At 47.1% G+C, this 13,491-nt stretch overlaps 1 protein-coding gene and 1 long non-coding RNA gene across 11 annotated transcripts in view; one reads left to right on the forward strand and one right to left on the reverse strand.

Moving 5' to 3' along the window:
- Positions 1-271: 271 nt before the first annotated feature.
- Positions 272-13,491, reverse strand: part of CCDC158 (coiled-coil domain containing 158) — a 57,931-nt gene continuing 44,711 nt past the window's right edge. For all 10 annotated transcript variants that reach the window (XM_079990680.1, XM_079990682.1, XM_079990683.1 and 7 more), the window contains 7 exons: positions 11,712-11,765; positions 10,164-10,223; positions 4,685-4,752; positions 4,300-4,509; positions 2,405-2,425; positions 1,455-1,556; positions 272-459 (listed from right to left, as the gene is read on the reverse strand). In XM_079990680.1, coding sequence (XP_079846806.1) covers positions 383-459; positions 1,455-1,556; positions 2,405-2,425; positions 4,300-4,509; positions 4,685-4,752; positions 10,164-10,223; positions 11,712-11,765 — 592 coding nt within the window. In that variant the 3' untranslated portion in view covers positions 272-382. The remainder of the gene's footprint in view (positions 460-1,454; positions 1,557-2,404; positions 2,426-4,299; positions 4,510-4,684; positions 4,753-10,163; positions 10,224-11,711; positions 11,766-13,491) is intronic.
- LOC307224491 lies at positions 5,243-5,872 on the forward strand. The gene is made up of 2 exons (XR_013842578.1): positions 5,243-5,320; positions 5,701-5,872. It is a non-coding gene; the product is annotated as an uncharacterized lncRNA (long non-coding RNA).

Raw genomic sequence — 13,491 nt, forward strand, 5'->3', positions numbered from 1 at the left:
ATTGCAGGAATCTTTTGCCCAACGTGAGGCTCGAACCCATGACCTTGAGTTTAAAAGTCTCGTGTTCTACTGACTGAGCTACTACGTTGGGTCTCATAAAAGTCCTATTTAAATAATAAAGGATAAAATGCAAGTTAAGATGGTATGAACATTTAGGGAGTTGTTTGTAGCTGAGCACATCCATTTGATGAATATGGCCACTGCCTTGTTTATGCCAAGAAGAGACTGGCACTTTTGTTTGCCAAACCTGCTTTTTCTACACAGAGGCAGATTACAAAACTATGGCAACTTTTATTATTAAACAGTAACGGTAGGCTTTTAGCATTCCATTTAACAGAGCACAATCTACATACATCTGAGTGACTGAGAACCACACCACATTTCATTTGGACAGCTTCTTCTCCTTCTCCTTCGCCTTCTCGATCTTCTTTTCCTGGCATCGGATCATTGTGGACATTGCTGAAGGTAGCATTGAGGGAAGGAACGTTAATACACAACAAAGGAGGGTAGAAAACACAAAACAACAACGCTCCTGTCCCCCTGCAGGTTGGCTCTGTACGAAACCCAGGACCATATTCAATAATGTGCACCAGTGGAAGGGATGAGGTTTGCAAAGAACCTTCTGCATTTAAGATCAGAGCTTGTTCCTCTTGTCACAAGTACCAACCAACCAGCGTTGGTAACAGCAGGGCGGTCCCCAGTGCATTGCAAAGGAATGAAAGTGCCTTTTCCCAGTATTCTCCACTCCTGTTTTCTGCTTGGCCTGTGTCAAATGACCCCTCCAGGTAGAGATGTTTCCTTGTACACTCAAACATACTGATGGCACGATGTAAACATTCTGTCAGCAAGGGGTGGTTTGAGCTATTGCTCTTCCTCTGCAGGGGTGGTGCCAGAGCAGGTGCAGGGATAGGGGGGTAAATGTCTGGGGCCCTACTCAGCAGAATAACCAGCCCCCCCCCCCAATCTCCATAGCAGGATTGCCCTACCATGCTTTTTGCTCTTTGTATTGTACATCGCCTTGAGATTGATTCTACAGAAGGCGATTGATAAACTGGTGTTTTGAAATAAGTAATACACATTGCTAACTAAAGGGTGTGTGTGTCTCCACCCCCACGACTATTAAGTGCAGAGTTTAAAATCACCTAACTGTACCACTGTTTCCTTTCTTGACGCGTCTACTCAAAGGTTTGCAGCAGCTGCACCAGGACTCTCAGAATTACTCCTCCCTGGTCATTGACCGTATTAAAGATATTATTATACTCCTCCCAAAAGTGATACAGCATACATATTTGCAATGGGCAGTAAAATAATTTGCGAAACAGTTACATTTGAAAACTTTTTAGTAAGTGGTCCTTCCTGTGTAGAAAGTCTTCTCTTTTTTGTTGGCAGCAACATGTAGGAAGACAAGTCTTATTCCAGGCAAATTACTGAAATGTCAGTGTATGATTTCATACCTTGGTTTTTCAACTGCAATGTTTCCACTAAGTTTTGTAGACTCTCCATCTTATTCTGTAATTTCCTGCAGGCATTGCCATTGGCTTCCCCTGCCTGAATAGCTGCAGACAAAATATTAAATCACAGTCAGAGATATAAACGGAGTGTTCATCTGAAAGCAGGCCCGCCATAGTGTTGAAGACCCTGGAACTGGGCCAGCTCACAATTTATTAGTGGTATCACATTAACACTGGCTGATGGTGGTGGTCATGTTGATCTTCTGAAGATCAGCACATTTACACTTGAAATCCTACTTGTTTAAGGGCCAAAACAGATGCAGTGGGAATGCTGCTAACATTTCTGCCATGTTCACAAAACAGGAATGAAGTATGCTCTACACTTTTCATGAAAAGAAGTGTGCAGAGAAGGGAGATTGTACATGAAACGGGAGCCGATCAAAATCCTGCAGATTCCAGGCTAAGTTCACCATCATCTGTGGGGAAACCCAGCTGGAACTGGCTTAACATGAAGCAATGTGAAGCAATTGCTTGGGGAAAACACATTCCAGAAAGCTGGCCATTTTCCTATCACCAAAATCTGTCTATCAGTAATTAAAAGCAAGCTCAGGCCTGTGGCCATTAAATAATCTATTGCCTGTGAAAGCGTAGGGGAGAAGAATGTTACTATTATGAATATTTTACTATTAGGCTGTCTGTCAGTGTGCTTTTTACTATGTTTTTTATCACTGATGTTTTGTAATGTGTTTCTGAGATCTTTTGATGGTATATAAATTGAAGAAATAAAAACACCACCACCACCAAGGCAAGGACGAAAAGGAATGTGTAAAGTAGGCAGAATTTCTTTTTCTCAATATTTCAGCGAGCTGGGAGACTGCTGGAACATTACAGCAGTGGGAGCAGAATTATTTAGTGAGAAACGTTGCAAAATGTTTAAGCAAAAGTTCACTTACAAGAGGTGCCAAAGGAGATACCTGTTTGGAAAGAAGAAGGAAAACCCCAGTTAAGATAATGTGATTTTAGATCATGATTTCATGACAATAAAAGGTGCCACTTGACTTTTATTTACACCTGGAGGTTTTGAATGTTTGCACTGACTGGCATGCCAAAAGAGACCCAGCTTCTGTACACGGCATCCTTGGGCACCTGGGAATGGCGCTGCAACACCCAGCCTAGTAGCTTGAGACCCACCATTTTTCACATGCCATGAGTGCTCCTGAATGACTTGAATGTCAGGGGCATTGTGGGCAATTTACAACACTCACTTTGCTGACACCTTTTGCTACGCTGCTGCTTGGTGAAAACCACAGGGGAGCACTGTGCTGATGGCTCCCTCAGGCTTGTGGCTGGCTCTGATGCCAAAAAGCTAAATTTGGGCCGAGTCCTCCGTATGCCCCTACATTTTCTGTTCTTTCCCTTTCCCTTGTGATGTCATCACCAAGCCTGTGGGCAATGTCGTCTCCCTTTAATAATATATAGTACAGTGGTACCTCGGGTTACATATGCTTCAGGTTATAGACTCTGCTAACCCAGAAATAGTGCTTCAGGTTAAGAACTTTGCTTCAGGATAAGAAGAGAAATCGTGTTCCGGCGGTGCGGTGGTAGCAGGAGGCCCCATTAGCTAAAGTGGTGCTTCAGGTTAAGAACAGTTTCAGGTTAAGACAGACCTCCGGAACGAATTAAGTACTTAACCTGAGGTACCACTGTACTTGGCTGTTGAAGCACATTGCCATTCTTCTAGGGATCCAATAGGCAAAACGAGGCAATTGCCTCAGGCTATGTGTGGGCCTCACAGCCCTTATTTGCTTTGTCACTCAACTGCTGCCGCCACTGCCACCTATCCAGATCTTGCGAGGCTCTCTGGTAGAGTCCTTTCCCAGAGCAAGACTTTCTGGGTAAGGGGACCTGGGAGAGTGGCTGCACTGCAAGAGCTCTTCTGTGGTGGCGGTGGCTAGAAATTCTTTTTTTAAAAAATATTAGTTAAATGTCAAGCTTCCACTTTAACCGACGTTTAAGAGAGAATTCCAAGCCACTGTAGGAAAGCTATGGCAGAGGCATTTTGCCCAAACGCTTCACTCTAAGGACCCACTTCCACACAGCGAGGCAGAGAGCCTGCCAGCACTGCCGCCAATGAAACACTTGAAAATTAAGGGGGAAGGGGATGGGATGGTGCAATATCTTGCAACTGCCCTGCTCATGGAGGCAATCATAGAATCGTAGAATTGGAAGGGGCCACAAGGGTCATCTAGTCCAAGCCCCTTCAATCCAGGAATCTTTCACCCAACGTGGGTCTCGAATCCACAACCCTGGGATAAAGAATTTCATGCTCTAGAATAGAATTTATTATGGTTTCCCCCGCCACTCTGGGCCGCTTCCAACAGAGTATTAAAATACAGTGGTCTGTTAAACATTAAAAGCTTCCCTAAACAGGGCTGCCTTCAGAAGTCTGGTAGTTGTTCTTCTCTTTGACACCTGGTGGGAGGGCGTTCCACAGGGCAGGTGCCACTACCGAGAAGGCCCTCTGCCTGGTTCCCTGTAACTTCGCTTCTCGCAGTGAGGGAACTGCCAGAAGGCCCTCAGCACTGGACCTCAGTGTCCGGGCAGAACGATGGAGGTGGAGATGCTCCTTCAGGTTTACTGGACCGAGGCCGTTTAGAGCTTTAAAGGTCAGCAGCAACACTTTGAATTGTGCATGGAAATGTACTGGGAGCCAATGTAGGTCTTTCAAGCTATCCAGTTGGCTCTCTCCTAAATCTAATATGGGTTGGGAAGACCATATGAAGAAACCCCAACTACCCCTTGTTCCAGTGGTTTTATGGCTGGCTTTAGATTATAGCTTGGCACTTACTTCTACAGGCAGAAGATGATGTAGCTTCCGGGGAGCTGCTCTTCTTCAGACTTGACCGACGTTCTGAACAGGTTGCAGGAGTTACCTTCAGGTCATCCAGATGAGCCGTTAACAGTGAGTGCACGGGAGACCTGTCTTTGTACCTCTCCTCTGGGGACAGTTTATTCGAAGAAGTAAAACGAGGAGTGGAACTGAAGATTCCTTTAGACACTGGATGTGGCAAAGATAGCATTGCAGTAATAAAGGGTAGTTTAAAAAAATTAAACAAACCTTATAGAAGGAGCACATTAGGCAAGGCCTGGAAAACAAAACTCGAGTCCATATTCCAAGCCGATACTGTGCCCTCCCTGAATATTAGTTCTTTAATTGTTTAATGGACACTCACCACTGGACGTGAAGGGAAGGGTAGCATCTGAATCTTCGAGGTCTGTAGCATGTAACGTTAAAGGTTCCCTGTGCACAAACAGAAGAACACAAGAGTAGCCCAGCTGGATCAGGTCCATGGCCCATTTAGTCCAGGAGTCTGTTTTCACAGTGGCCAACCAGATGCTCATGCAAAGCCTGCTACCAGGACCTGAGCGCAACAGCACTCTCTCCAGCGCTGGCATTCGGAAGCACACGGACTCTGACCATAGAGTATAGCTTTCTTGGATAGTAGCTTTCAAAAGCTTATCCTCTGTCTCAAGAGGCAGAGCTGCTACATAAGCAGAGCTGTGCAAGAGCCACGCAGAAGTCCAGAAAGCAGTCGTGTTGCTCCAGATAGCACAAGGGGGCAGAAGTACTTTGCAACCACACCATTTCATACACAAAAACATCATTAGCGGTTCTCAACCTGTGGGTCCCCAGATGTGGTTGGACTACAACTCCCATCATCCCTGAGCTCTGGCCTTGCTAGCTAGGGGTGATGGGAGTTGTAGTTCAACCACATCTGGGGACCCACAGGTTGAGAAAGGCTGATTTAGGTGCTAGGGAGTTATGTTTCTGGAAGCAGTCACACTCTTACATAAAGGTAAAGGTAAAGGTACCCCTGCCCGTACGGGCCAGTCTTGACAGACTCTGGGGTTGTGCGCCCATCTCACTTAAGAGGCCAGGGGCCAGCGCTGTCCGGAGACACTTCCGGGTCACGTGGCCAGCGTGACATCGCTGCTCTGGCGAGCCAGAGCCGCACACGGAAACGCCGTTTACCTTCCCGCCAGTAAGCGGTCCCTATTTATCTACTTGCACCCGGAGGTGCTTTCGAACTGCTAGGTTGGCAGGCGCTGGGACCGAGCAGCGGGAGCGCACCCCGCCGCAGGGATTTGAACCGCCGACCTTTCGATCAGCAAGCCCTAGGCGCTGAGGCTTTAACCCACAGCGCCACCTGCGTCCCTTCACACTCTTACATATGCACACACAAAAAAGAATTCATCAATTCTCAATTAAACCTTAGCATTATGGCTGGGTGGATAAAATGGTTGAGATTAAAATATGTCTCTCATATACATATACATGTGAGTTTAAAAGTCTGCTTTTCAAAATATTTGTATTATCATTACTATTATTATTATCATAATATAAAACCACAAAATACATACCGTATTTTTCGCTCTATAACACGCACCTGACCATAACACGCACATCGTTTTTAGAGGAGGAAAACAAGGGAAAAAACATTCTGAATGAAACAGTGGATGTATCATTTTTGTGCTTCATGCTGTGGCCACAGACATGTGATCTGATGGTGAATTTGGAGTGACCCAATGCAAAAATCCTGAGAATCCCTGTGGATCCATGCTTTGTAACCACGTTTTTGCACCATTGCAGCCCCAGGCAACAGTGGGTGCGTGATTTTGGGGGGGCAGGCTGTAGCCATGGACATGCTATGTGCTCTGATGGTGAATTTGGGCTGACCCAATGCAAAGATCCTGAGGATCCATGTGGATCCATGTTTTGTAACCACGTTTTTGCACCACTGCAGCCCCAGGCAACAGTGGGTGCGTGATTTTTGGGGGGCAGGCTGTAACCATGGACATGCTATGTAATCTGATGGTGAATTTGGGGTGACTGAATGCAAAGATCCTGAGGATCCATGTAGATCCATGCTTTTTAACCACGTTTTTGCACCATTGCAGCCCCAGGCAACAGTGGGTGTGTGGTTTTTTGGGGGCAGGCTGTAGCCATGGACATGTTATGTGATCTGATGGTGAATTTGGGCTGACCCAATGCAAAGATCCTGAGGATCCATGTGGATCCATGCTTTTTAACCACATTTTAAGTGGGGAGGGAAGGAAAAACACAGAAGGGACAAGGAGCAGGAGAGGGGTGTGCAGAGAAGCAGCTGGCTAAGAATGCAGGAGAGGGGTAGGGAGGAAAGGAAGGCAAAAGTTTTCCCTCACCTACCCACCCAAGCCAGCCAGCTCACGCTCTCTGTCTCTCTGTCTCTCTCTCTCTCTCTCACTCCTGCATGTTTTCAGCTTTCCCCTCTGCTTGCCTGGAGGGGAGGGGCTTTCCCTGCTCTTTGTTCCGTTTGAGCAAACACAGCAAGGAAACAGAGGTGGGTGGGCAGTAAGACCCTGAGGCAGAATGCCGGAAAGCAGCCGCTTCCTCTTTTCAAGTTTCCCTTCTAGGAGACGCGCGGTTTGATTTTTGCCTGCTTTTTTTTTGCCTCCCCTTGCACTATTTGGCTCCAGGGACCACACATTCGCTCAATAACACGCACAGACATTTCCCCTTCCTTTTTAGGAGAAAAAATCTGCGTGTTATAGAAGGAAAAATACGGTAACAAAAACAACCCCACCCCACATTTTAAAAGGGCATTGGATGTCAATCAGCCAAAGGCTGTCAGGGACTGGGCAGAGGAAGAATGGTGGAGACCGTTTCCCCAGCCTGACCCTCCCAAGGAGGAGGAAGAGGCAGACAGTATAGATTCACAACAGTGGTTTGCAGGAGGTCACAGCTCAGAGGCAGATGAGGGGGAAAGTTGGGAAATAATGGGAGAGGAGGACCAGGCAGGACCAGAGCAGCAGCTGGCTGACCCGTTGTCGCTAGAAAGCATTCCAGACCCACCATCTCCCTTAACCTGGTGAGCCTTGAAAGTAGGAGAGCAAGGAGCTCAAAGACAAGAGGGCACGTAGCAGCACCTGTAGAAGTGATGAATGAGGGAGAGCTGGGTTTCACTCGGGACACCATTATCCAAGAGGCTGGGTTCTATAGCCTCTCTCTGTAAAGATTGAAATAAAAAAGGATGGCAAGAAACTTTTGCTTGCCTTTATACTTCCCGGGCAACCAGCCGGGAGCCTCTGAAAGCATCCTGACAAAGGCCTGGTTAAAGAGGAACGTTTTTGCCCGGTGCCTAAAGGTGTATAATGAAGATGCCAGGCAAACCTCCCTGTGGACAGCATTCTACTAACAGTAATAGTTTGTATGATTGCATCTTTTGAAACAACTATTCTTGTTTTGTAGTTTTGATTGATAGCATTTTTAATTGTATTAATTAGCAGCTAACTTAGGGTGTTAAAGAAATACCGTATTTTTCGCCCTATAGGACGCACTTTTTCCCCTCCAAAAATGAAGGGGAAATGTAGGTGCGTCCTATGGGGCGAATACAGGCTTTCGCTGAAGCCCGGGGAGCGAGAGGCTCTTGCTCTCCAGGCTTCAGGAAGCTCTGTGCAACCCTCCGGAGCCCGGTGCCAAGCTGCGCTGGCCTCCGGAGGGTTGCGCAGAGCTGCCTGCCCTCCCGGGGTCTGCGCAGCTCTGCGCATCGCTCCGGAGCCCGGCACCAAGCCGTGCTGGCCTCCGGAGGGTCGCGCAGAGCTGCCTGCGCTCCCAGGCTCCGCGCAGCTCTGCGCGACGCTCCGGAGCCCAGCGCCAAGCCGCGCTGGCCTCCGGAGGGTCACGCAGAGCTGCCTGCCCTCCCGGGGTCCGCGCAGCTCTGTGCGACCCTCCGGAGGCCAGCGCGGCCTCTGGAGGGTCGCGGAGAGCTGCCTGCCCTCCCAGGGTCCGCGCAGCTTTGCGCGACCGTCCGGAGCCTGGCGCCAAGCCGCGCCGGCCTCTGGAGGGTCGCAGAGAGCTGCCTGCCCTCCCGGGGTCCGCGCAGCTTTGCGCAACCCTCTGGAGCCCGGCGCCAAGCCGCGCTGGCCTCCGGAGGGTTGCGCAGAGCTGCCTGTCCTCCCGGGGTCCGCGCAGCTTTGCGCAACCGTCCGGAGCCTGGCGCCAAGCCGCGCCGGCCTCTGGAGGGTCGCGGAGAGCTGCCTGCCCTCCCGGGGTCCGCGCAGCTTTGCACGACCCTCCGGAGCCCGGTGCCAAGCCGCGCTGGCCTCCGAAGGGTCGCACAGAGCTGCCTGCCCTCCCGGGGTCCGCACAGCTCTGCGCGACCCTCCGGAGCCCGGCGCCAAGCTGCGCTGGGCTCCGGAGGGTTGCGCAGAGCTGCCTGCATTGGGAAGCCTCAGCGCACCCGGGCTTCGCACAGCTGTCCACAATCCTGGGGAGACCGGCGCGGCTCCCTAGGCTTGCGGATAGCAGGCTCTTCTGGGGGCTGGGGTCGGGGGAAGCTCGGGCTTCCCCTGCGCCAGCCCCGTGCCTGGGGGGGGGGAATAAAATTTTTTCTTTATTTCCTCCCCCAAAAAACTAGGTGCGTCCTATAGGGCGGTGCGTCCTATGGGGCGAAAAATACGGTAGTGTCTAAGAGCATGCACACAGATAGATACAAAAAGCAAGTTTGACAGTTTTCTTGTTGAAAGCTGTCCACTTGTGTGATATAAATCTGGGAAGCCACACTTACTCTTAGAAGTTTTGTATTATCCGTGCTATGATTTCGTGAATTTTTGTATTAATCTCATCTTACGTTTTTGTTCTGTGATAAGATTGGTTGTTCTTGTTTTTTACTAGCAATTCAACTTAGTTTGTCTCAGAAAGTCATTCCTGATATAAAAATATTTCCATGTGTCTAATTCTCAGCGGGGAGAGACAGCTGTCCGGCGCAACCTGCTGTGCTCTGTTACCAGCAAGTCTATGGCTTCCTAAATTAAAGGGTAAAGTCTTCGTATAGGGCCTGACATGTCGCAGTGTGTAGAATGGACCAAATGAATGTACAGTGAAACACACCCTTATTTATTTATTTATTGAACCGCAGTGGAAGATTTTTACCTCTAGCTACACTCAGACCTGCAACTGCTGCTGCTGTTGGCAACAGCAAGCTAATATGCTACAGGAGTTGTGTGTCATCCTCAGGGGCTGCTGTAGAATTTGTTGGGTCTGGTTCAAGGCAAGCAGAGAGGCAGGAGACTTCTGGAAGACCAGCTTGGGTTTCCTGAGCTCTGATAAGGTGCCCCAATGCATAATGTTTTAACATAAAACTGCCAGGACACACACACACACACTCTCTCTCTCTCTCTCTCTCTCTCTCTCTCTCTATATATATATATACCATATTTTTTGCTCTATAAGACTCACTTTTTCCCTCCTAAAAAGTAAGGGGAAATGTGTGTGCGTCTTATGGAGTGAATGCAGGCTGCGCAGCTATCCCAGAAGCCAGAACAGCAAGAGGGATTGCTGCTTTCACTGCACAGCGATCCCTCTTGCTGTTCTGGTTTCTGAAATTCAGAATATTTTTTTTCTTGTTTTCCGCCTCCAAAAACTAGGTGCATCTTGTGGTCTGGTGCGTCTTATAGAGCAAAAAATACTGTGTGTGTATATATATATACACACACACACACACACACACACACACACACACACATATATATACATACACACACACACATGCTGCCACTGTCTCAGTGGTGAGATTGTCTCTCCCCCCCTAAAACATTTCTCCTTTGTGTAAAAAGAGAGGAGTGACAAATTTGTCATGTCAGAGGACCCAAACCGAAGGCATCATTTCTCACCTGCTGAAACTATCTTGCCCCATGCTGACATCGGAAGGCATGTCCCGGACTGCAGTTTCCCTGTGTTGAGAGACAAGGGCCTCATTAAAGTGAGAAGGGATGATGCTCGGGCACAAAGCAATACTTGAGCCCCTCTGGAGAAACCCTCTGAGTGAAAAAGGAGAACAGTCTTTTAAAGGGGGAATAGAAATTAAAAATAAAATTAAGACTCCTCTGAGCTGGAACCCACTATGCAAAGAAGGGTGACCAAGACGATCAAGGGTCTGGAAACGAAGACTTATGAGGAACGGTTGAAGGAACTGGGTATGTTTCGCCTAGAAAAGAGGAGACTGAGAGAAGAGAGGATAGCCATCTTCATATATCTCTGGGGCTGTCACATGGAAGATTGAGCAAGCTTGTTTTCTCCTGCTGTGGAGGGGAGGACTCTCGAACCAATGTGTGGACTCGTAATCTGGTGAACCGGGTTCGCGTCTCCGCTCCTCCACATGCAGATGCTGGGTGACCTTGGGCTGGTCACACTTCTCTGAAGTCTCTCAGCCTCACTCACCTCACAGAGTGTTTGTTGTGGGGGAGGAAGGGAAAGGAGATTGTTAGCCGCTTTGAGACTCCTTCGGGTAGTGATAAAGCGGGATATCAAATCCAAACTACTCTTCTTTTTCTTCTTTTTCTTCTTCTTCTTCTTCTTCTTCTTCTTCTTCTTCTTCTTCTTCTTCTTCTTCTTCTTCTTCTATGGCTTCAAGTTACAAGGAGATTCCAACTAAACACCAGGTAGAACTTTCTGACAGAAAGAGCTGTTCAACAGTGGAATGGTCTCCATTGGGAGGTGGTGGGTTCCCCTTCCTTTGTGGCTTCTAAGCAGAGGTTGGATGGCCATCTGTCATGGATGCTTTCACTGAGATTCCAGCATTGCAGGGGGTTGGACCAGATGACCCTTGGGGTCCCTTCCAACTCTACAATTCTATGCTTGTTTTTCTCAACCAGTGCTCTTCCTGGGCAAGTTGCTTGGGTAGCAGTGGTTCATAGGCAAAAGCAGTGCTCAAAGAGTTTCCTATCTGGCAGCTGCTCTATCTCACACTTTAAGAAGAAGTGGTTCATTCTTCCATGCTGGATGGAAGCTGCTGGAGAATCAGGGAAGTATTTTGTATTTTTTTTGCTTGGGCAATCCTCCTCCCTAAGGGAGCTGCTCAGCAGGCTGTAGTTTCCGGGCAAGTCCCACCCTGCCTCTAGGCCAGATGCTGATGTTGGCTCCTGCTGTGCTTGAGTCAGCTCAAGAAACACCTGTAACTGTGACACAAAGGCAAAAAGGCAGGCTGGAGGGAACTCCATCTGTTGGCTGTCCCTGGAACAGCTTTTTGAGTGGCCAAGTAACGCTCATAGATATACAGATATCACAGAAGTGACCGGTAGGTTTTCATGAAACTAAAGAGCAACTTGTACATTAAAAGAAATACAGAACTGTGACAAATGCACCCTCGCTCTTCTACCTGGCTGCACCACAGAAACTTTGATCTTCAAAGGAATTTCAGAGCCTTGGCTGAATTGGCTCACCTGCTGTAAGTTTCATGTGATCTCCTGCCAATGCAGTCTCTGCTTGCAAGGTCCCTGTGTGGGAGGAAAATACCGCATGAGAGGTGCTTGTTTAAATTCCTAATCTGCCCCCACCCTGGAGAGTAATAGAATGCTTTGAAACAAATAGGTAAGTATAGGGTTGCTAAGCCTTTGTCCAAAGGTGCTGCCTATCTATAACGTAGCACAGTGGGTTGGTGGGCAGATTTCAGGCCTGAAGGATCTACTTTGAGTTGTTGTTTTTACTAGAATCCTTAGATTCAGCAGCAGGGAGGGGGGAAAATTCAGTTCAGTTTACATTTAAAGCTGAAACCATCACATATGCAGGCTCCAAAACAATATGAGAACTGAAACACAGACATCCTTCGAAACTTGCACTTATTTGCTCTTATCCGAATGTTACAGCACAATTCTCTAACCAGTGTTTACAAAAAAACACGTATTGCTGGAAATGTGAATTAGATGAATATATGAATGAATGCAACATACAAAATTGTGTTATATTAGAAATCGCTTGCAAAAATGTGTGTGTTAGACAAAACGGCGTATGAAAATAGGTTTGTTATGAAAATTCACACTAAGTGGCTGAATAATTTCCACGAGCATTAAAAAAACACAAAAACAAAAAACTCCCAGCAAATTGCTGCAGAAATGTGGAAGAGTGAACAAAACACACAGTCCTTCCATATCAAAACCCAATGTGGGTTACCCCAAGCTTTCTTCAGTAGTATAATTTAAGGTGGGGTGAGAGTGATTTTGTTGCTGCTATTGTTAGTCAGAAATCCTTGTTGATCTACTGCAAATCACCCTGTGATCTCTCAGTAGATCCTGATCTACTTTCTGCCCTCCCTTGATGTAATGTACTTAAAAGATTTTGTGGTGGTGATTAAGCCTCTCGGTGATTGGCTGAGCTGCCCTCCTGAACCCAGAAGGGAATCTGTGGGTGCTAGTGGTTCAAGCTGCTGAGATCATAGAGAGGGGCAAGGCTGGGGAAGAATGGCAGATGAAGGTGATGGATTACATGGAATTGGCGGAAATGACTGGCAGAATCCGAGACCAGGGAGAAGAGTCGGTAGAAGAAGATTGGAAGAAATTTAAAGTCTATCTACAGAAACATTGTAAAATTAAGGAATGTTAGAAGGATGCTGGAATGAAGCTATATGGTTTTAGCAGTAATGTTATAAAGGATTAAGTAAAAATGGATTGTTAACAGGTCAGAATGTAAAGTTACAATATATTAAGATAAATTAGTAAGATAAAAACAAAGGAGGAAAGGGTTTGCTGAAACAACTAATGAACTAGAATACAAAAAAGGGAGGTGTGAGGAGGTCATGGAAACAAGCAAATGATAGATAAGATATGGAAAGATGGATTTGTTTTTAATTGTTTTTATTTTTTTCTGTATTTTGTATTTTCTGTTTTTCTTTTTCTTTCTTTTTTATTCTTGTAATTTTTTGAAACACCAATAAATATTATATATATATATAAAAAGAGAGGGGCAAGGCTGGCTAGGGAGCCTAGGGAGAACAGGTGTTTGGAGGGGGCCAGAAAAATGCAGGAGAAAGGAGAAGATCAGAGAGAGGAGCCTGAGAAGAATAAAAAGAAGAGGGGGAAGAAGAGAAGAGGGAGGAATGAGAGGTGTACATGGAGCTGCATGGGTGAGGGACACCAAGTTCCATGTTCATTTGAAATAACTAGCTCAATCTGAATTTCAAAGTTCACCTATTACATCAATCACCTTTCACTCCTGCCTGCCGCAGGG

The sequence above is a fragment of the Podarcis cretensis genome (assembly GCF_951804945.1).
Source record: "Podarcis cretensis genome assembly, chromosome: 9".
NCBI classification, from domain to species: domain Eukaryota; kingdom Metazoa; phylum Chordata; class Lepidosauria; order Squamata; family Lacertidae; genus Podarcis; species Podarcis cretensis.